General features: G+C 42.5%; 2 protein-coding genes across 8 annotated transcripts in view; both read right to left on the bottom strand.

Annotated features, from left to right (window-relative positions):
• LOC110504192 (frizzled-3) overlaps positions 1-15,467 on the bottom strand; it is a 36,301-nt gene extending 20,834 nt beyond the window's left edge. Inside the window, exons 1-3 of one of the 3 annotated variants that reach the window (XM_036962280.1) lie at positions 15,320-15,467; positions 13,730-13,820; positions 12,435-13,073 (exon numbers count right to left, since the gene is read on the bottom strand). In XM_036962280.1, coding sequence (XP_036818175.1) covers positions 12,435-12,674 — 240 coding nt within the window. In that variant the 5' untranslated portion in view covers positions 12,675-13,073; positions 13,730-13,820; positions 15,320-15,467. The other 2 variants (XM_036962279.1, XM_036962281.1) reach the window with 2 other exon arrangements.
• A 2,394-nt stretch (positions 15,468-17,861) lies between these two features.
• Positions 17,862-20,958, bottom strand: part of LOC110505366 (keratinocyte-associated protein 3) — an 11,704-nt gene continuing 8,607 nt past the window's right edge. For all 5 annotated transcript variants that reach the window (XM_036962277.1, XM_036962278.1, XM_021584547.2 and 2 more), the window contains 2 exons: positions 20,560-20,658; positions 17,862-20,110 (listed from right to left, as the gene is read on the bottom strand). In XM_036962277.1, the coding sequence (XP_036818172.1) occupies positions 20,581-20,658 (78 nt within the window). In that variant the 3' untranslated portion in view covers positions 17,862-20,110; positions 20,560-20,580. The remainder of the gene's footprint in view (positions 20,111-20,559; positions 20,659-20,958) is intronic.

The following is a 20,958-nucleotide window of genomic DNA, read 5'->3' as shown; positions in this document are numbered from 1 at the left end:
TATGTTAGCACAGCTGGAAACTGTTGTTCTGATTAAAGAAGCAATAAAACTTGCCCTCTTTAGACAAAGTGAGTGTCTGGAGCATCAGCATTTGTCAGTTCGATTACAGGCTCAAAATAGCCAGAAACAAAGACCTTTCTTCTGAAACTCAGTCCATTCTTGTTCTGAGAAATGAAGGCTATTCAATGTGAGAAATATTCAAGAAACTGAAGATCTCGTACAATGCTGTGTACTACCCCCTTCATAGAAGAGCACAAACTGTCTCTAACCAGAATAAAATGAGGAGTGGCAGGCCCCGGTCACAACAGAGTCCTCAACTGGCAGCGTCATTAAATAGTACCCGCAAAACACCAGTCTCAACATCAACAGTGAAGAGGCGACTCTGGGATGCTGGCCTTCTCGGCAAAGTAGCAAAAAAACAGACACTGGACAGAGGAAGATTGGGAAAAAAGTGTTATGGATAGAAAAATCTAAGTTTGAGGTGTTCGGATCACAAAGAACAACATTTGTGAGATGCAGAAAAAATGAAAAGATGCTGGAGGAGTGCTTGACACCATCTGTCAAGCATGGTGGAGGCAATGTGATGGTATGGGGGTGCTTTGGTGGTGGTAAAGTGGGAGATATGTACAGGGTAAAGGGGATCTTGAAGAAGGAAGGCAAATCACTCCATTTTGCAATACCATGCCATACCCTGTGGATGGCGCTTAATTGGAGCCAATTTCCTCCTACAACAGGACAATGACCCAAAGCACAGCACCAAACTATGCAATAATTATTTAGGGAAGAAGCAGTCAGCTGATATTCTGTCTATAATGTAGTGGCCAGCACAGTCAGCTTGACCGTATGGTACGTAAGAAGTACACATCAAGCCAATCAAACTTCTGGGAGGTGCTTCAGGAAGCATGGTTTCACCTCTTCAGATTACCTCGACAAATTGACAACTAGAATGCCTAAGGTCCGCAAGGCTGTAATTGCTGCAAGTGGAGGATTCTTTGACAAAAGCAAAGGACAATTTTTTTTTATTTAATAAAATAATCCTTTACAACCTGGTCAACGTTTTCTATTCATTTTGCAACTAATTTAATGTATGCTTTCATGGAAAACAAGGACATTTCTTAGAGACCCAAACTTTTGAAAGGTTGTGTATAGACACCGTGTTTGGAAAGTATTCAGACCCCTTTCCTTTTTCCAAATTTTATTACAACCTTATTAAAAAATGTATTAAATACTCCCCCCCAATCTACAAACAATACCCCATAATGACAAAGTGAAAACAGGTTTGTAGAAATCTTTGCAAATTTATCACAAAAAAAAAAAAACGTATTTACATAAGCATTCAGACCCTTCGCTATGAGACTCGAATTTTAGAGATCAGGGGAATCCTGTTTCCATTGATCATCCTTGAGATGTTTCTACAACTTGAATGGAGTCTACCTGTTGTAAATTCAATTGATTGGACATGATTTGGAAAGAAACACACACACCGGTCTGTATAACTTCCCACAGTTGACAATGCATGTCAGAGCAAAAACCAGGATCGATAGGATTGTGTCGAGGCACAGATCTGGGGAAGGGTAGCAAAGAAATTCTGTAATATTGAAGGTCCAAGAACACAGTGGCCTCCATCGTTCTTAAATAGAAGTTTGGAACCACGTAGACTCTTCCTAGAGCTGGCCACCCAGCCAAACTGAGTAATCGGAGGTGAAGGGCCTTGGTCAGGAAGGTGACCAAGAACCCGATGGTCACCCTGACAGAGCTTCAGAGTTCCTCTGTGGAAATGGTTGTCCTTCTGGAAGGTTCTTCCATCTCATCAGCACTCCACCAATCAGGCTTTTATGGTAGAGGGGCCAGACGGAAGCCACTCCTCAGTAAAATACACATGACAGCCCACTTGGAGATTGCCAAAAGGCACCTAAAGGACTCTCAGACCATGAAAAACAAGATTCTCTGGTCTGATGAAAAGTGACTGAATTCCAAGCGTCACGTCTGGAGGAACCCTGGCACCATCCATACGGTGAAGCATGGTGGTGCCAGCATCATACTGTGGGGATGTTCTTCAGCGGCAGGGACTGGGAGACTAGTCAAGATTGAGGGAAACATTAGTTCAAGTAACAGACATCACCATCAACTGTTCAGTGGAGACTGTGTGTATCAGGCCTTCGTGGTCGAATTGCTGCAAAGAAACCACTATTAAAGGACACTAATAAGAAGAGACTTGCTTGTGCCAAGAAACCCGAGCAATGGACATTAAACCGGTGGAAATTTGTCCTTTGGTCTGGAGTCCAAATTGGAGATTTTTGGTCCCAACCGCCGTGTCTTTGTGAGAAGCAGAGTGGGTGAAGGGATGAATTCCGCATGTGTATTTCCCGCCGTAAAGCATAGGGGTGGTGTTATGGTGTGGGGGTGCTTTGCTGGTGACACTGTCTGATTTATTTAGAATTCAAAGCACACTTAACCAGCATGGCTATCACAGCATTCTGTAGCCATACGCCATTCAATCTGGTTTGAGCTTAGTGGGACTATCATTTGTTTTTCAACAGGACAACGACCTAACACACCTCCAGGCTGTGGAAGGGCTATTTTACCAAGAAGGAGAGTGATGAGTGCTGCATCAGATGACCTGGCCTCCACAATCCCCCGACCTCCACCAAATTGAGGGGGTTTGGGGTGAGTCAGACAGCAGAGTGAAGGAAAAGCAATCAAAAAGTGCTCAGCATACGTGGGAACTCCTTCAAGACTGTTGGAAAAACATTCCAGGTAAAGCTGGTTGAGAGAATGCCAAGAGTGTGCAAAGCTGTCATCAAGGCAAAGGGTGGCTATTTGAAGAATCTCAAATATATTTTGACTTGTTTCACGTCTCCAGGGTCACCTGGCCAACAACCAGTGAGATTGCAGAGCGCCAAATTCAAATACAGAAATAGTCATAAAAATTCAGAAAACAAAACATAGTTTTAAAGATTAACTTCTTGTGAATCCAACCAGCTCAAAATGCTTTACAGTGAAAGCATACCTTACGATTATTTGAGAACATAGCCCAGCAGACAAATCATTACAAACAGCCAAATAGAGATAGAGAAAATTAATCCCTTACCTTTTTTTTTATTTTTATTTTACCCCTTTTTCTCCCCAATTTCGTTGTAGTAGCTACTATCTTGTCTCATCGCTACAACTCCCGTACGGGCTCGGAAGAGACGAAGGTTGAAAGTCATGCGTCCTCCGATACACAACCCAACCAAGCCGCACTGCTTCTTAACACAGCGCACATCCAACCCGGAAGCCAGCCGCACCAATGCGCCGGAGGAAACACCGTGCACTTGGCTAGCGTACACTGCGCCCAGCCCGCCACAGGAGTCGCTGGTGCGCGATGAGACAAGGACACCCCTACCGACCAAGCCCTCCCTAACCCGGGCGACGCTAGGCCAATTGTGCGTCGCCCCACGGACCTCCCGGTCGCGGCCGGTTACGACAGAGCCTGGGCGCGAACCCAGGGACTCTGATGGCACAGCTGGCGCTGCAGTACAGCGCCCTTAACCACTGCGCCACCCGGGAGGCCCTTAATCCCTTACCTTTGATGATCTTCATATGGTTGCACTCAGAAAACATGTTCCTTTTGTTCGATAAAGTCTCTTTATATCCAAAAACCTCCAAAAACCGTTTTGTTTGCATGTTTTCTTCAGTTATCTACAGGCTCAAACGCAGTCAAAACAGGCAGACAAAACATCCAAATTGTATCCGTAAAGTTCATAGAAACATGTCAAACAATGTTTATATTCAATCCTCAGGTTGTTTTTAGCCTAAATTATCTATAATATTTCAACCGGACAATAACGTCATCAATATAAAAGGTAAACAAGAAAGGCACTCTCGGGATTGTGCATGAAAAAGCTCTGTGACACGGTAGGGTCCACTCATTCAGACTGGTCTTACTCTCTCATTTATCAGAATACAAACCTGAAACAATTTCTAAAGACTATTGACATCTAGTGGAAGGCATAGGAACTGCAATTTGAGTCCTAAGTCAATGGATACTGTAATGGCATTGAATAGAAAACTACAAAACCAAAAAAACGACTTCCTGAATGGATTTCTCTCAGGTTTTAGCCTGCCAAATCAGTTCTGTTATACTCACAGACACCATTTTAACAGTTTTGGAAACTGTAGAGTATTTTCTATCCAAATCTACTAGTTATATGCATATCACATCTTCTGGGCCCAAGTAGCAGGCTATTTAATTTGGGCATGCTTTTCATCCAAAATTCCAAATGCTGCCCCCTACCCTAGAGAAGTTAACTTTTTTGGTTACTACATGATTCCATGTGTTATTTCATAGTTTTGATGTCTTCACTATTATTCTACAATGTAGAAAATAGTAAAAATAAAGAAAAACCCTTGAATGAGTATGTGTTCTAAAACTTGTGACCGGTAGTAAAAAAAAAAAAGGCTATTATTATTGTTGCATTCATATTTTAGTTCTGTGTAGATTAATTCTGACTTTGAGGAAATGTATACTGGCTATGGCATCTCAAAATGGAAAAATGGTACTATTGCTGCTTTTTTCTCATTTTTCAAGCAAAGATTTTTTAAGGGAGTATGCGAGCACACTAGTTCGGTACGGCTAGGCGACAGCCAAACTGAAGCATGCTGACGCCTTAAGAGTTGGGTGGGGCTTCTGGCCCCAGATAATAAGTTGCACAAGTGGGTCTCAGGGAGCAGTGTGTGTGTGTGTGTGTGTGTGTGTGTGCGCGTGTGCGTGTATGTGTGTGCGTGTGTGTGTGTGTGTGTGTGCGTGCATTGAAGATGAGGGTGACAGTAGGACAGCCAGTTTGCAAATTCTGCAAAAACTCTGTATAATGTTTCTGGCTTAAAGAAGAACATGAAGGAGTGAAAGAGAAAAGAATGGCTGTTTTCCCTGTGGATTAGGGAGTCAAAGGGATTGGAGTGTTTAGAATGTGAGAACCTGCATCCTCTGTCCGACCGAGCACTGTCCCTGCCAGAGACCCCCACACAAACACACAGCAGCTCACTTCCAAAAGCTGTCATTAGCAGTGTGATTATCCCTCTGTACTATGGCCCAGTAGTCAGGTCAGGTGACTGGTCTTACTGTGCCTAAATTATTATTATTATTTAAAAAATGTTTACCTTTATTTAACTAAGCAAGTTAGTTAAGAACAAAATCTTATTTAAAATGTCGGCCTAGAAACAGTGGGTTAACCGATTTCAACCTTGTCAACTCTGGGATTCGATCCACCAACCTTTCGGTTACTGGCCCAACGCTCTAACCACTATGCTACCTGCCGCCCCAACGCAACTCTGGTGATGGTGACAGCTCACACTTCACATACTAACTGAGCACTAACATTCAGACCGCAATCACATGGTGCTGGGGCTCACACACAGGCACACGCAAACACACACCCACACATGGTTTAAGACCACGGGGTCTGAGTTACAGCCGAGACCACCCGCTATGATAGAGAGCTTACTGGATTTAGATACTAATGAGCCACATTACTGCTACGTTTGATTTTTGTTTAGAAAATGTCTACTGCCGCTACTGGAGGACTGTACCTGCCTGTAAAACCCAAGAAGACAAACGGGTTCAATTAGTAGTGTCTAAAAAGCTTTGTTTTTGTAGTGTTTTGTTTTTGGGTCGGCTGTGTTTGTGGTCTCTCGTTGCCACAGGGGACAGAGAACTTGCGGACTGCATCTTTAAAGGCCAATACACCTTTTAAAAAGAAAGCCAGTCTTACTCAGACATTTTGTGGGAGTTATATAAACCTCTATTCCAGCCTGCAGCCCAAACAGTGTCAAACACTGTCAGCCCTTTCTCCATCACCCATTCTCTCGCTCTCCATCCATCACATCCCCTCCTCCATTTCATCTGTCCATCTCTCCTCTTTCTCTTCATCATCCATACCCTACAGCTGCATCTCTCAGTCACTCATTTCCTCTATCACCCAAACCCTTCAGCACCGTTTCTTTCTCCCTCCCATTCCATCAACCATTTCCATTCTCCAATCATTTTTGCTCTCGTTCCTTAACCTTATTGTCCATGGGCCACCCCTCTCCTTCCGCTCTCACGCGTTCCAGAGAAAGAGTGATCTGGCCATGAATAGAGCAGGAGGACAAACACTGTTCTCTCCTTAATCTGCACTCCTCCTTCCTGAAAAGAGGGAATAATAGACAGCCCTCTCCCACACTCCCTCTTTCCAAGTCATTTATTCATTTGATTTATTCATTCATCCCTCCTTCACCCAGTCCAGATCAGACAAGAGCAGTTCCTGACATTCCAGCACATGACCACTTACCCTCCTCCCTCATTTGCCTCATCTATTCCTGGCATTCCCATAAATACATTTTCTACCCTTCCTCTCCATTCCTCCACTCCACACTCCTCACTTCAACTCTATCCCTCTTATAACATCTCTTCTACCCACTCACCCCCCTCCTGGCATTCATCACTCTGCATTTCCTCCCTGGGTACCATGGTAACAGGTGATGAGGGGAAAACAGACCAATCTGACAATGAGGCTTCTGATGGTCCTCATCCTGCTGTAGGTCAGAGGGCACATGTGTGTGTGCGCGCACACACACACACACACACACACACCCCCCGCTGTGGAGAGGCAATCAAAACATGTTCCTACGGAGGGATAGATGGTCGGAGAGCGAGAAAGAGATGGCTATAAACAGTGTGTATACACCACAGCCATCACGGTGTACAATGAGTACCATCCCTTCCACAGTCACACCCAGAGACCCACTCAATCACAACTACCACCCACACAGCTACTGTCACAGCACACCGCCATCTGGGCTAAGGCTGTGATAGTCATGGAATTTTGGATGACGGTTATTGGTCAGCGAAATGAACGAGGTCACCGTTATAATATTTCGAATTTTAAAAGATGCACATTTTCTCCTCTCCTCCGCTCCTGACTGCGTGTGCTGCTGCAGGGGGGAGGGGGCATTGTCTAGGCAACCAAAGACTAATTTGCTACAACACCTTGCTTTCAGTTTCATCACGTTGTAAAGAGTCCATGTTACCTTGGAAACTAACTCAACCGCACAAATGCCCGGCCGTCCAGTCTTCAGTCAGCTGTTAAATATATATTTTTTAAATTATTTCTAAAACGGTGACTTATGACTGTTTTCAAGACGGTATTCATCCACAATCGTCGGTAACACGATTATACGGTAATGGTGCCAGCCCTAATCTGGGCTGCATCATACACCATTCTGTTATACAAGACTAATATCAACTACTCCCCCTGTTACAATGGCCTTATATTCCAGTCAATACAACATAGACAGAAGCGGCCACTAAGCACAGATCTATGATTAGCCTACCTTTTAAAGATCCTGACCCTGATCATTGTGAATTTGAACATAAAACTGCGACACCAAAATGAACCATTTACACCCTCTTAGCATTTTCTATAACAGCGTCATTCTCCTCTGACTAGAGCTGCATTGAGAAGATTTGCATTGTGTTCCAAAGTTTGGACACATCTACTCATTGAAGGGTTTTTATTTACTATTTTCTACAAAACAATCATATAGTAACCGATATAAAGTGTTAAACAAATCAAAATATATATATTATATTTGAGATTCTTCAAAGTAGCCACCCTTTGCCTTGACAGCTTTGCACACTCTTGGCATTCTTTCAACCAGATTCACCTGGAATGCTTTTCCAACAGTCTTGAAGGAGTTCCCACATATGCTGAGCACTTGGTGGCTGCTTTTCCTTAGCTTTGCGGTCCAACTCATCCCAAACCCCCTCAAATTGGGTTGAGGTCGGGTGATTGTGGAGGCCAGGTCATCTGACGCAGCACTTCATCACTCTCCTCCTTGATCAAATAGCCCTTAAACAGCCTGGAGGTGTGTTGGGTCACTGTCCTCTTGAAAAACAAGTGATAGTGGAACTAAGCCAGAAGGGATGGCGAATCGCTGCAGAATGCTGTGGTAGCCATGCTGCTTAAGTGTGCCTTAAATTGTAAATAAAGTCACAGACAGTTTCACCAGCAAAGCACCATCACAACTCCTACTCCTCTATGTATGGGATCAATATCATGCCAAATGTAAATCACCAATCCACAAACAAACAGCTTTTGATTTGTATCTGTAAATCGAGGTCCTTAAGTAAAATGACTTCCATAAAGTTTTGTACATGGGAAAGATATGCGCAAACATGAAAGGTATGGCAAACCTGCAACTTCATATTTGGAAGCGCTTTGGCCACCTGACTTTTGGCAGGGATTTGACGACAAGAAAAAGACGAAGTTCTCACATAGAAAAAAGTTATCACGGTAGAAAGTGACTTGTAGTCATAGAAAAAGATTTGTGCCCATAGAAAGCGATTTCTATATATTGCTGACAGCCTCTCATTCGGCCATGTTGATGCCTGCCTTTCAAGGTTGCATAAATTATAGTATGGTAACCATAATATGTTAACCATATGTGTAACCATAGTATGTCGAAACCCTATATTACTATATATTTGCGACACTATTGTGGTGTACCCCCTTTTCCTCAACCAAATAGTTGAATTAGCTGGCCAGTGTGATAGCACCACTAAATGTGAAGATATGTCACACATTGTAAGGGATTATAATCCATCCGCTGTCTCATGTTGCACAGACAACGAGCATTAAGGAGACATAAGTATTCCTGAGGCCTCTAACCGTTTCTCTAGGAGAGGCATGAAAAAGGTAGAGGGGAGGTGTAGGATATGGGATCAGACTCCCTCCCCCCAACCTGGACTTGAACCAGGGACCCTCTGCACATAGACAAGTCACCCTTGAAGCATTGTTACGCAAAACAACAGTCTCAACGTTAACAGTGAAGAGGCGACTCTGCAACTCTGCCTAGAACGCCAGCATCCCAAAGAAAAAGCCACATCTCAGACTGGCCAACGAAAATAAAAGATTCACATTGGAAAAAGAACAGACACTAAACAGAGAAACTCTGTCTAGAAGACCAGCATCCCAGAGTCACATCTTCACTGTTGACTTTGAGACTGGTGTTTTGCAGGTACTATTTAATAAAGCTGCCAGTTGAGGACTTGTGAGGCATCTGGTTCTTAAACTAGACACTAATGTACTTGTCCTCTTGCTCAGTTGTGCACCGGGGCCTCCCGCTCTTTCTATTCTGGTTAGAGCCAGTTTGCACTGTTCTGTGAAGTACATAGCGTTGTACGAGATCTTCAGTTTCTTGGCCTCTGTACGCCTATGTAGATATTCCATTTAAAAAATATTCTGCTTCCAGCTACAATAGTCACTTACAACATAAACAATGTCTACACTGTATTTTGGATCAATTTTAAGTTATTTTAAATTGAAAAAAAAGAACGTGCTTTTCTTTCAAAAAACAAGGACATTTCTAAGTGACCCCAGACTTTTGAATTGTAGTAAGTGTGCGTGCACGCGTGTACACACACAGTATATCATATATATGGTATATACAGTGCATTCGGAAAGTGTTCAGACCACTGACTTTTTCCACATCGTAATAACATTACCACCCTCATCAATCTACACACAATACCCCATAAAGACAAAGCGAAAGCAGGTTTTTAGAAATGTTTGCAAGTGGTTTTTGCTTTTTCATTATGGGGTATTGTGTGTAGATTGGTGGGGGGGCAATGTAATAAGATTGTAACGAAACAAAATGTGGAAAAACAGTACTGAATACTTTCCGAATGCACTGTAGGTTATCCATACATAGATGCATTATTTTTAACAGGGGGCTGCTCAGCTCTACTCTGCACTCTGCTGACAGAGGATAAGTCACCATCACCATATAGGATATAGCTACCAGCTAGCATTAAGTTACTACTAGCCTACACAGTATAGATGGATGGATGGATGCATGGATAGACTACTCCCCTCACTACATTAGGCTAACTGGCATTATCCCACCAAACTGTCTGTCTATGGTGAAGGCTGTGGGTGGAAATGCTTTGCTATTCTGATTGTTTCTCTGCATTTCAACAACGCTCTATAGAACCAGCAAAATAATTACGACTTTTAAGACTAAATACTAAAGGCTTCCCTTCTTTTCGCCGACAGACTTTGAATGACGTAATCACCCAATTCATCGGCAGCCGTGCCAACCAACAGGGCCCAGTAACATTGTGTCTGTGTGTTTTGGAGGATGTGATGGCCCAGTGGTGGTCCCAGGTTTTAGTGTAGTTGATTAAATCAGCATAGTAGAGTCTGGGGCTGAGAGACAGCCAGGATCCCATGCTGGGAGAGAGACAAACACAGAAAAGACCTCCACCATGGGGCCCTGGTAGAGACAGACCTCCCACACACTGCACTCTGCCAGAGTCAGACATTTTCTCTTTCAATCCCACTCACCCGCTCCCTTACATTAAAAACACACACATACTCTCCCAGTCTTCCATCCTACCTCCTGCCCTCTCTCTCAGGTAGTGAATTCCTTAGCTCAGGTCTCATCTACCTCTCTCTTGTACAGGGTTAAAAGGGGAAAGGGGGTGCCACTACATAATGGATTGGATTTATTATTCATTAAAAAATTGTCAGACCAGACCAGCCCCAGAGTGATGTCATCACGTGTGTGAAGGGGGAGTTTCGTGGGTGCTTACATTGGGTGCTCTGTTGTGACTCAAGAGCTAATTTGCCCATTCACACACTCTTTCCCTCTTTCACTACAGCCCTTTCCCTTTCTCTCCCATCTCCCCCCCAGGCTTAATTGACTGCAGTATCGGGTGAGGGAGAATCATTCTGCGCTGAAAATCAATCGTTCCATTGTGGGGCGGTGGGGCAGATTAGTGGCTAGTTAGCACTGGTGAATAATGTCAGCTGGCACCATTGAACCTGTTGTCAATCACACAGGAAACAGCACAGTACCAAGGCCTCATAGAAACATACAAAAGTAGCCCTGTACCAGCCAGGGCTACAGCTCTACTTGATATAACATGCTTTCTGTTGCAGTAATTGGATGTGGTTCACTAAAGGCATGGCTTACACTGGGTTTTGTGAGACAGATGTAAGCCAGCCACACAGACACGCATGCGCACACAGGAAAATACAGTAGGTTGGTTTACAGCTGAAATGATGTTCTGTCCAGATGGCTGAGGCATGGTAATAGTGAAGCATGGTGCGGTTAACACCAGGGCTCAGTCCCCTCAGGGAAACCATGTGCTGCTGACTGGGCTCTATGTGTGTGTGTGTGTGTGTGTGTGTGTGTGTGTGAGAGAGAGACCAGGCTGTGTCGGCTAGGAGTCACTATGGATTATCTTGCCTGCTAATGACTGTTGTTGTTCATGTAAAACATGATGAAGCAGCTTCCTGCGGCAAGAGGCATTACTTTATCTATGCTTCTGTGTTAGTCTAAGTATGTGGCATTCTCCACACACACACACACAATGAATCAGAGCGGGTATAGCCAGTGTCCGGTGAGGGATATTATTCAATTTCCTTTGCGGATTCTCACAACCAGAACCCCTCCACTGATGCTGCCAGAGTGACTGGGAGTGAGAACTAGCACAGTCTCACATTGCAGCTCCTCCTGTTGCAACAACTGCATTTTGTAAAGCTGCCTTCCGGGGCTGAAGGGTAGGGCTTAGGTTACTTCTTTACTAGGTTAAATAAAGTTCAACAGATGTTTATTTAAATTCTCACAATATATGTTGATAAAATTCAACAAAAATGCTCAATGATTGAATAAGCAGAAAAAAAAAGCACAGCATGGTTTTTTTTCTTCCCTGTGATGGTTTCGGCTGATTCTGATGTGGGCAAAATAATCTGAAAATGGGGAACAGCTGTTCTGGGAATTTCTGTACCAGATTTTGCTGCAGCAAAATATGAGTAATGTCATCCTCATTATGCTACAACTAGATTTATTGAGAGGCCATAAAAGAAGGCCAAAGATTAAGAGCTACAGGTAGAGATGTTTTTTGGAAGCTATACACGTGTACTAAGGCGATGGGTAACAAAACAGATGAGGGCATGATTAAAAGGGTGGAGATACAACTGTACGCCATCACGTTAACATACTGTAATGGCACTCTAAAACGTAATGACTAGCAGACACGAGTCATCAAATCAGAAAATACTGCCTTACACATGCACTCCAAGCAACAGCAGACAGAAACAAAACTCTATTACAAATCAAAAATATATGTCAGCCTAGAAATATGCTGAGAAATAAGTACAAGTAAGGCCACTAACCTATTGACGTTAACAACCTATCCTTGCTCATTCATTCTGAAGACTGTCACAAAAGAGAAGGACAGAACAGCCAGTAATCTGAGTCGGTTGGTTTCTATGTCAGCCCAAACGCTCAACTTACAACCTCATATCACTCTCTATTCAGAAAGCAGGATCCCTTTGGAGCAACAGCAAAGCACATACACAAACTCAAAGACCGTCAGGTACACACACACACACAGCTGTAGTCAGTACCTCCATGGCGAGCGCGGCCGTCTGCTGGTCGTAGTGGTTGAGGAGGTTGGGCATGAAGGTGGTGTTGTAAGGCAGGTCCTGGCACATCCGTAGTCCTATTGGCTCACAGGTAAACGTACTGTGGCTCTCTGCTGTCTCCGCATGGATAGACAGACAGGGTGAGCAGAGAGACCAGAAGAAGAGGAGGAAGAGTGACCTAGACATGACCCTGTCTCTGTGTGAGTCCCACCTCACACTCATCCTCAATTCACAAAGCAGGGTAGGGGGAGAGAGGGATGAAGAGAGGAGATGAGGGATTAGAGAACAGCGGGGCTATTCTTCTACACAATCACACCCTGGAGATCTGTGGAGCTCACAGGGGAGTCCTGCTGCTTCCATCCCCCAGAGAATGCACCCTGCCTGGCAACGGGATCCACACAGCCAGGCTCTCTCCTCCAGGCCCTCTCTTGCTGGGTCTGTACCCGCTGGAGGGCTGAAATCATCAGCCTAGATGTTCCACCGTCTCCCCCCCCCCACCTCCAGCACAGCTATGGTCCTCTGTTCTTCTCTCCAACAAAATAAAATGAGAAACTGCCTATTGAAAGTCTTCAGTGTTTCTTCAAAGAACGTCCAACGGCCGAGTAACACGTCAAGCAAGACCTACAAGTTCAAATACAAAAGAATGGTAAGACAAGTGGCAAGAAAGTCCTCTAAAATGTGTATAAGTGACAAGAGCCAGGGAGTTGAAAAACAGCATCCCCATCTCTCATTTACACAAGTCCCCATAGATCTTCAACATATCTGATTCAATAGACATAATGCTGTAGTTATTACATTATTATTAGTCACTTATATGTATTACATTTTCAATTGAAACATCTAAGCTACTTCTAGGTTATTGATAAGGGTGAAAACAGTTAAACATAGGCTTACAGCAACACTGTACAAAACATTAGGAACACCTGCTCTTTCCATGACAGACAGACCAGGTGAATCCAGGTGACAGCTATGATCCCTTATTGATGTCACATGTTAAATCCACTTCAAATCAGTGTAGATGATGGGCAGGAGACAGGCAAAAAAAAAAATAATAATTAAAGCCGTGAGACGTGTAGGTGTGCCAATTGAGGGTGAATGGGCAAGAAAAGATGTCACCAAAGCCCCATATACTACCCACCACTGCGACCTGTATTCTCTCGTTGGCTGGTCCTCACTACATATTCGTTGCAAAACCCACTGGCTGTAGGCCATCGAAAGTCCTTGCTAGGTAAAGCTCTGCCTCATCTCAGCTCACTGGTCATCATAGCAACACCCACCAGTAGCATGTGCTCCAGCAGGTATAGTTCACTGGTCATCCCCAATCTCCTCCTTTGGCCGCCTATCCTTCCAGTTCTCTGGTGCCAATGACTGTAAAGGGTTGCAAAAAAAATTAAAAAAAATAAAAAATCACTGAAGTTGGAGACTTGTATCTATCTCCCTCACTAATTTGAAGCGTCAGCTGTCAGAGCAGCTTACCGATCGCTGCAGCTGTACACAGCCCATCTGGAAATAGCCCATCCAACCAACTACCTACCTCATCCCCATATTTGTTTTTCTGCTCTTTTGCACACCAGTATTTCTACCTGCACATCCTCATCTGCACATATATCACTCGTGTAAATTGCTAAATTGTAATTGCTCCACCACTATTGGCCTATTTATTGCCTTACCTCCTTACTTCATTTGCACACACTGTATAAAGATTTTCTATTGTGTTATTGACTGTATGATTGTTTATCCAATGTGTAACTCTGTTGTTTGTGTCGCACTGCTTTGCTTTGCTTGTTCTCAACTGGCCTACCTGGTTAAAAAAAGGTGAGAAAAAAAATGAAGTGCCTTTTACAGGGGTATGATAGAAGGTGCAAGGCACACCGGTGTGTGTCAAGAACTGCAACTCAATAATAGGAAGGTGTTCTTAATGTTTTGTACACTCAGTGATTTATTAGGAAATACATTTGTCAGGATTGGATTAGTCACTTAATTAAATGTTCAACATGATACTGTCCAATAGGTCTACGACACACACCTAGGTATACAGGCCTGCAGGTGTCAGTCGTCCAATGTCGCTAATGGTTTCTGTACAGAGCAATTTATATTAATTTTTGCAGTACAACCTTGTTTGTGGGGCGTTCATTTGCTACTAAACAGCTGCGCACACGCCCTTCCAGTCGAGTCAATCTATTATGCCCAGCAAAGCATGTTTCCTCTTCTTGAATATCCACTCTTTTCAATAGAATTTAACCCCTGCAAACTGACCACAGATGCCGACCCCTAGCCGCACGGTGGTGTGAGGTTGGCCGGGCAACTAACATGCTCTCGTCATGTTACGTATCACGGGTTGATGACTATGTCACTGGTGTCGCAAAGAAATGCAATTTAAGCTGTATATCTATCTATACAGCAACCTCAGTGAGTGTATAATAACGTAACGTTAGATACGCCGGTTAATACCTACAAAATACAATGCAACCATACAGTGGAACATTGTTTTTCTATCTAGCCAAAGACATCACTGCTAGCCCCAAGACAATTCTGACAATCTCCTGACCTAAAAGCTCGCTCCCCAACGTGTCCCGAGTCGAACACCTACCGTTAGCTAGCTGAGCTAACGCTACCATTTGTTTTTTTTGTTGACAGGAATGAAATAATTGTTTTCGTAATTCTTACATTGTATACGAAACCTAACTCGCAAACGTGATATGGTGACGTAGCAGCTATTAAAACGTTTCGCTACTGTACCTCTAAAAAAAAAAAAAAAAATTCAGTCAGTGACAAAATCTTCCAAGCTATAACACGAGCAAACGCTTCGTAGAAACATGTAATTTTTCAAGCCCGTTTGCACACAAATAGAAAAAGCTAAACTTCACCTTCAATTGGAATTCTGCTTGATCTGCAGTGCTCTTCGCCGCTGTTTATTCCAGTTACAATACACACATAAGCACCTCTCTCTCGCTGCTGCTGTGCCTGTAAATCCATTCAATTATCTATTCCCGGACGCGCGCTTTGAGTGAGAGCGCGCAGAGCAATAAGAGCCAACTGATTGCATTATGCAAAATTATCGATCAGTTCAATTGATATATATATATATATATCATAGAGAAATAAAAAATATAATTAACATGTCCAATGTTATATTCATGGTTGCATAATAGGCTGCAGAATATAGATAACAATTCCCATCCCCTACAGCCATCACCCCAATGCCAACATGTAAGGTAAACAAACAGTAATGTGGAGAGCACACCCGAGGTAAAATGTGTGAGTAGGCCTAAAGCCCACGATATGATTTGTATTTATTTATTGCAGTTGTAAGCCTACTCGACAATAGGCAGTACAGCCTATGATGGAAACTTGTGATGTGTAGGGCTGGGAATTGCCTCGATACTTTGGTACCAATATGATTTGTATTGCGATTCTATATGTATTGAGATTCAATACTATGATTTTTCGATGTTCCAAACATATCTCCCAAACCGTATGTCTGGGAGAAGAGCCATATTTAAGTGTTGATCAGTCATGGAAATAAAAGTGCTGAAAACAAATTGGCTCCATTTAAAAAGATGTAGAAAAAGCTATGAATGAAAAATACTGGAGTTTTGATGTGGGTATAGCCAACTAGCAATAAAATAAAAATGGCAAAATGGTCAAAAAAATACCATCAAAAATAATATCCCGATACGTAACAGTAACACCCCCCCCCCCCCCCATCACTAGTGGTGTGTGAGATTGTGCTGTGCATTTCTTCCCAGTCAAGATATTCTGAGGATAGCAATGATTAGTCAAATAGTAAACATTCATTTGAAGCAGATTTAATATAAATAAATATATATATAAACTTTGAGCACATTGATCAGTGTGACATAAAATCAACAAAAACAAAGCTGATGCAACTTCTGGTACAAATACCTCAGGCAACCAAAAACCATCATACAGTTGAAGTCGGAAGCTTACATACACTTAGGTTGGAGTCATTAAAAGTTGTTTTCAACAACTCCTCAAATTTCTTGTTAAACTATAGTTTTGGCAAGTCGGTTAGGACATCTACTTTGTGCATGACCATAGTAATTTTTCCAACAATTGTTTACAGACAGATTTCACTTATAATTCATTTTTATCACAATTCCAGTGGGTTAGAAGTTTACATACACTAAGTTGACTGTGCCTTTAAACAGCTTGGAAAATTCCAGAAAATGATGTCATGGCTTTAGAAGCTTCTGAAAGGATAATTGACATCATTTGAGTCAATTGGAGGTGTACCTGTGGATGTATTTCAAGGCCTACCTTCAAACTCAGTGCCTCTTTGCTTGACATGGAAAAATCAAAAGAAATCAGCCAAGACCTCAGAAAATAAATCGTAGACCTCCACAAGTTTGGTTCATCCTTGGGAGCAATTTCCAAACGCCTGAAGGTACCACGTTCATCTGTACAAACAATAGTACGCCAGTATAAACACCATGAGACCACGCAGCCATCATACCGCTCAGGAAGGAGAAGCGTTCTGTCTCCTAGAGATTAATCTATTTTGGTGCGAAAAGCACAAAATCAGTCCCAGAACAATAGCAAAGGACCTTGTGAAGATGGAGGAAACAGGTACAAAAGTATCTATATCCACAGTAAAACAAGTCCTATATCGACATAACCTGAAAGGCCGCTCAGCAAGGAAGAAGCCACTGCTCCAAAACCATAATGAAAAAGCCAGACTACGGTTTGCAACTGCACATGGGGACAAAGATCATACTTTTTGGAGAAATGTCCTCTGGTCTGATGAAACAAATAGAACTGTTTGGTCATAATGACCATCATTATGTTTGGAGGGAAAAGAGGGATGCTTGCAAGCCGAAGAACACCATCCCAACCGTGAAGCACGGGGCTGGCAGCATCATGTTGTGGGGGTGCTTTGCTGCAGGAGGGACTGGTGCACTTCACAAAATAGATGGCATCATGAGGTAGGAAAATTATGTGGATATATTGAAGCAACATCTCAAGACATCAGTCAGGAAGTTAAAGCTTGGTCGCAAATGGGTCCTCCAAATGGACAATGACCCCAAGCATACTTACAAAGTTGTGGCAAAATGGATTAAGAACAACAAAGTCGAGGTATTGGAGTAGCCATCACAAAGACCTGACCTCAATCCTATAGAACATTTGTGGGCAGAACTGAAAAAGCCTGTGCACACCTGACTCAGTTACACTAGCTCTGTCAGGAGGAATGGGCCAAAATTCACCCAACTTATTGTGGGAAGCTACCGCCAAACATTTGACCCAAGTTGAACTATTTAAAGGCAATGCTACCAAATACTAATTGAGTGTATGTAAAACTTCTGACCCACTGGGAATGTGATGAAAGAAATAAAAGCTGAAATAATTCTCACTACTATTATTTTGACATTTCACATTCTTAAAATAAAGTGGTGATCCTAACTGGCCTAAGACAGGGAATTTTTACTAGGATTAAATATCAGGAATTGTGAAAAACTGAGTTTAAATGCATTTGGCTAAGGTGTATGTAAACTTCCGACTTCAACCGTACATCATTAAATGTAGATCAATTCAGTTTATTTCAGGAGGTGAAATTAAATTCCACTCATGCTAAAAAAAAAAACCAAACTATTAAAACTTAATTGAAATTAAACTTCCTTTACTGAATAAATAGGATATTGACCCAACTCTTATACACAAAACATTAATGAACCACATTCCGAACAATTAATGAACCACAATCCAAACAACCCACCAGGGTTTAAACTCTAAAATCCAGCTCATCTTGATGAGTAGCCTTACATTAACTATCACTCCAAAACCACACTGTATTACTACTGTAGTATCAACAACATACAGCAGCCCTGGAGGGACAACCTTCAGCCGGGCACGCATAGGTAACCCGCTTTATAGTGTCAGTCACCTCCTTATGTCAATATTGATTTTCCCCTCAGTTTGGGGGATTAGCTTTGCATGCAAAGATTACACCCTGCTCTATTTAACCCAGCCCCAGATTAACCCAGCCCCAGATTAACCGCATCAGCACTGAGCTGATCGCTTCTGCCTGGTGTTGGGGAATGTGAGCCCACCCCAGCTACGCCTGAAACAAACTCTCAGGGCGCATCTCAGTACTCTAAAGTGGTTTCCTCTCCCTGTTTCCTTTCCTTCATATGCACCATCAGGAAAAAAAACTGGGGGATAGGAGAGGATGCAATTCAAGACAATTGATATTGAACCACAGAACCCTTCTCGGACAGGATATTGCTATATTCCTACATATATCAAGTAGGGCTGGGCGATTATATTGAATTAACTCGAATTAGTGTTTTTGCGCGATATTCCAAATGCCTGTATCACAAAAAGTATCATGTTTATTTTTATGAGCGTTTATGTCCGCTTGTTCTCATGCCTTTTTGGTCTCGTTTTCTTCGCTCCATCTGCTGTGACTGTGCACCTTAACATTTACACACACACACACACACACACACACACACACACACGAGAGATCACTTCATTCACTCTGTGACAAGTGGTTTCAACTTGCTAGTCACTATTTGCATTTGCGGTTTGGTCCAACAGAATCAGTCATATGAACCCCCGAAAGATATTGAGATAGTATTTTTTTACTGTAATAGAGGATAAGTTAACCTCTAAAGATACCCTTTTAAGTCTCAACTCCTCAAATTGCACGAGAGCAGACTACTAAAACAGGAGTATATATTTTGGAAAATGAATGCTCAGTTTGTCATGCGCTGCATTGCAGTACCACATACCTCTAGCAGCATTTTAGCCAAAGACTGTTATATTAGCTGTCTAGTCTGTGTTTTAGAAATGTGCAGTAATATTCATTCTCATTTTGAGAAATAAGGTAGACCACTTGATTTCAATATCTGACAGGCTAGCATGCCGTTCAAACAGTTAGGAGATGGACAGAAGGGTGTGTTCATAACAAGGTAGAACAAACTGTTCTACTTTGTCAGCAAATAGATCCAAGTTGGCTAAACTTGAAATATAAAGATTAGCTGGTTACTCAGTAGCACGTGGGCTTGTGCTAGAGAGATTGTTTATGAGACAAGTGTTAATTTTCTATAATGCCTGCTACAAGAAGTTATACATTATGCATGGTTCGGGTTAACTGTAACAAAAAGGGCATATTCATAGACTACAAGGCCAGATCAGTGATTATTGCAAAAAGCAGGTTAAACAATATTAGCGGGTCTTGTGGTTGTAGAAGGCTTATATTTAGCCTAGGTATAACTTCACAAGCCCCGAATTCATTAGATTCTTGCTGACTGTTTGAAATGCAGTGTATTTGACCTTTAATTGTAAAACAAAGTATATCGTGAATTGCCCATAAGTCAGAATAAAATGAAGATAGGATTTATAGGCATAACGGCATGATAAATGCCAAATGTGATTAAATACAACCATTTCCATGATCATAGCGGAATACTATAACGAGGATATTCATCCCATGAATAACCTCTACACTAAAGGCGTTTGTCATTTTGCATTTGTGAAATGTTGGTGGATCAAGGGGAGGTTGACATTCTCAGAGGACGTGAACAAATAGAGACATGGTCATCTTACAGTCCAGCCGCTCACTGAGAGGGAGAGGAGAGACTTTGGTATGAGTGGCATCAGGGAGGTTCTCTGAAGAGGACGAGGTTCAGTCATCACTGTCGCCATTAAACAAATGTTGGGAAGAGAGCATGAGAGAGGAGGTATTAGTTACTTCCGTAGATCTGAAGAAAAAAAAATTAGATGTGTAGCATTTCAGTTTACAGTACAGAAATGACCCAGTATTTACTTTAAAATGACATGGTAAAACAGTAATTGCGCAGTCATAACCCTTGAACTCATGTTTTTTAGGATTTACTAAAACAAGTAGCACTAGGCACCATGGCACCACCTAGAGGAATGGAAAAGGAGAAATATGTAAATCATGTTAAGAAGCCTAATTATGAACCCATGTATGGATGTGAATATTAGCATTTACATAAATTAATGTATTATGTTTGTAAAATGTGAAAAAAAAACATATTTTAAAACATAAAATAGAAAAGGAGAAAGGGCTAGGGGGTAGAGGCTCAGGGAAGGGTCAAACACCGGTGGACTGATCCCTCACCTCCCTGAGTGTGGCAGTCCTCTATCCAATCAGGCTTTGGCCTTGGGGTGAGTACTCTGGATCTGCTGCTGCCCTATTGGTCAGAGCCTCTTCCTCCAGCTGGCACAGAGAAAAGAGACAGGTGAGATGGGGATTCAGAGAAAGAGAAAGAGAGAGAGAAAGAGAGAGAGAAAGAGAGAGAAAGAGAGAGAAAGAGAGAGAAAGAGAGAGAAAGAGAGAGAAAGAGAGAGAAAAAGAGAGAAAGAGAGAAAGAGAGAAAGAGAGAGAAAGAGAGAGAAAGAGAGAGAAAGAGAGAGAAAGAGAGAGAGAGAGAAAGAGAGAGAAAGAGAGAGAAAGAGAGAGTGTGTGTATATTCGGAAAGTATTCAGACCCCTTCTCCACATTTTGTTACGTTACAGC

This window comes from Oncorhynchus mykiss, chromosome 25 (genome assembly GCF_013265735.2).
Source record: "Oncorhynchus mykiss isolate Arlee chromosome 25, USDA_OmykA_1.1, whole genome shotgun sequence".
Classification (NCBI taxonomy): domain Eukaryota; kingdom Metazoa; phylum Chordata; class Actinopteri; order Salmoniformes; family Salmonidae; genus Oncorhynchus; species Oncorhynchus mykiss.
Note: the sequence above shows the minus strand (reverse complement) of the source record. Positions and strands in the feature narration are given on the sequence as shown.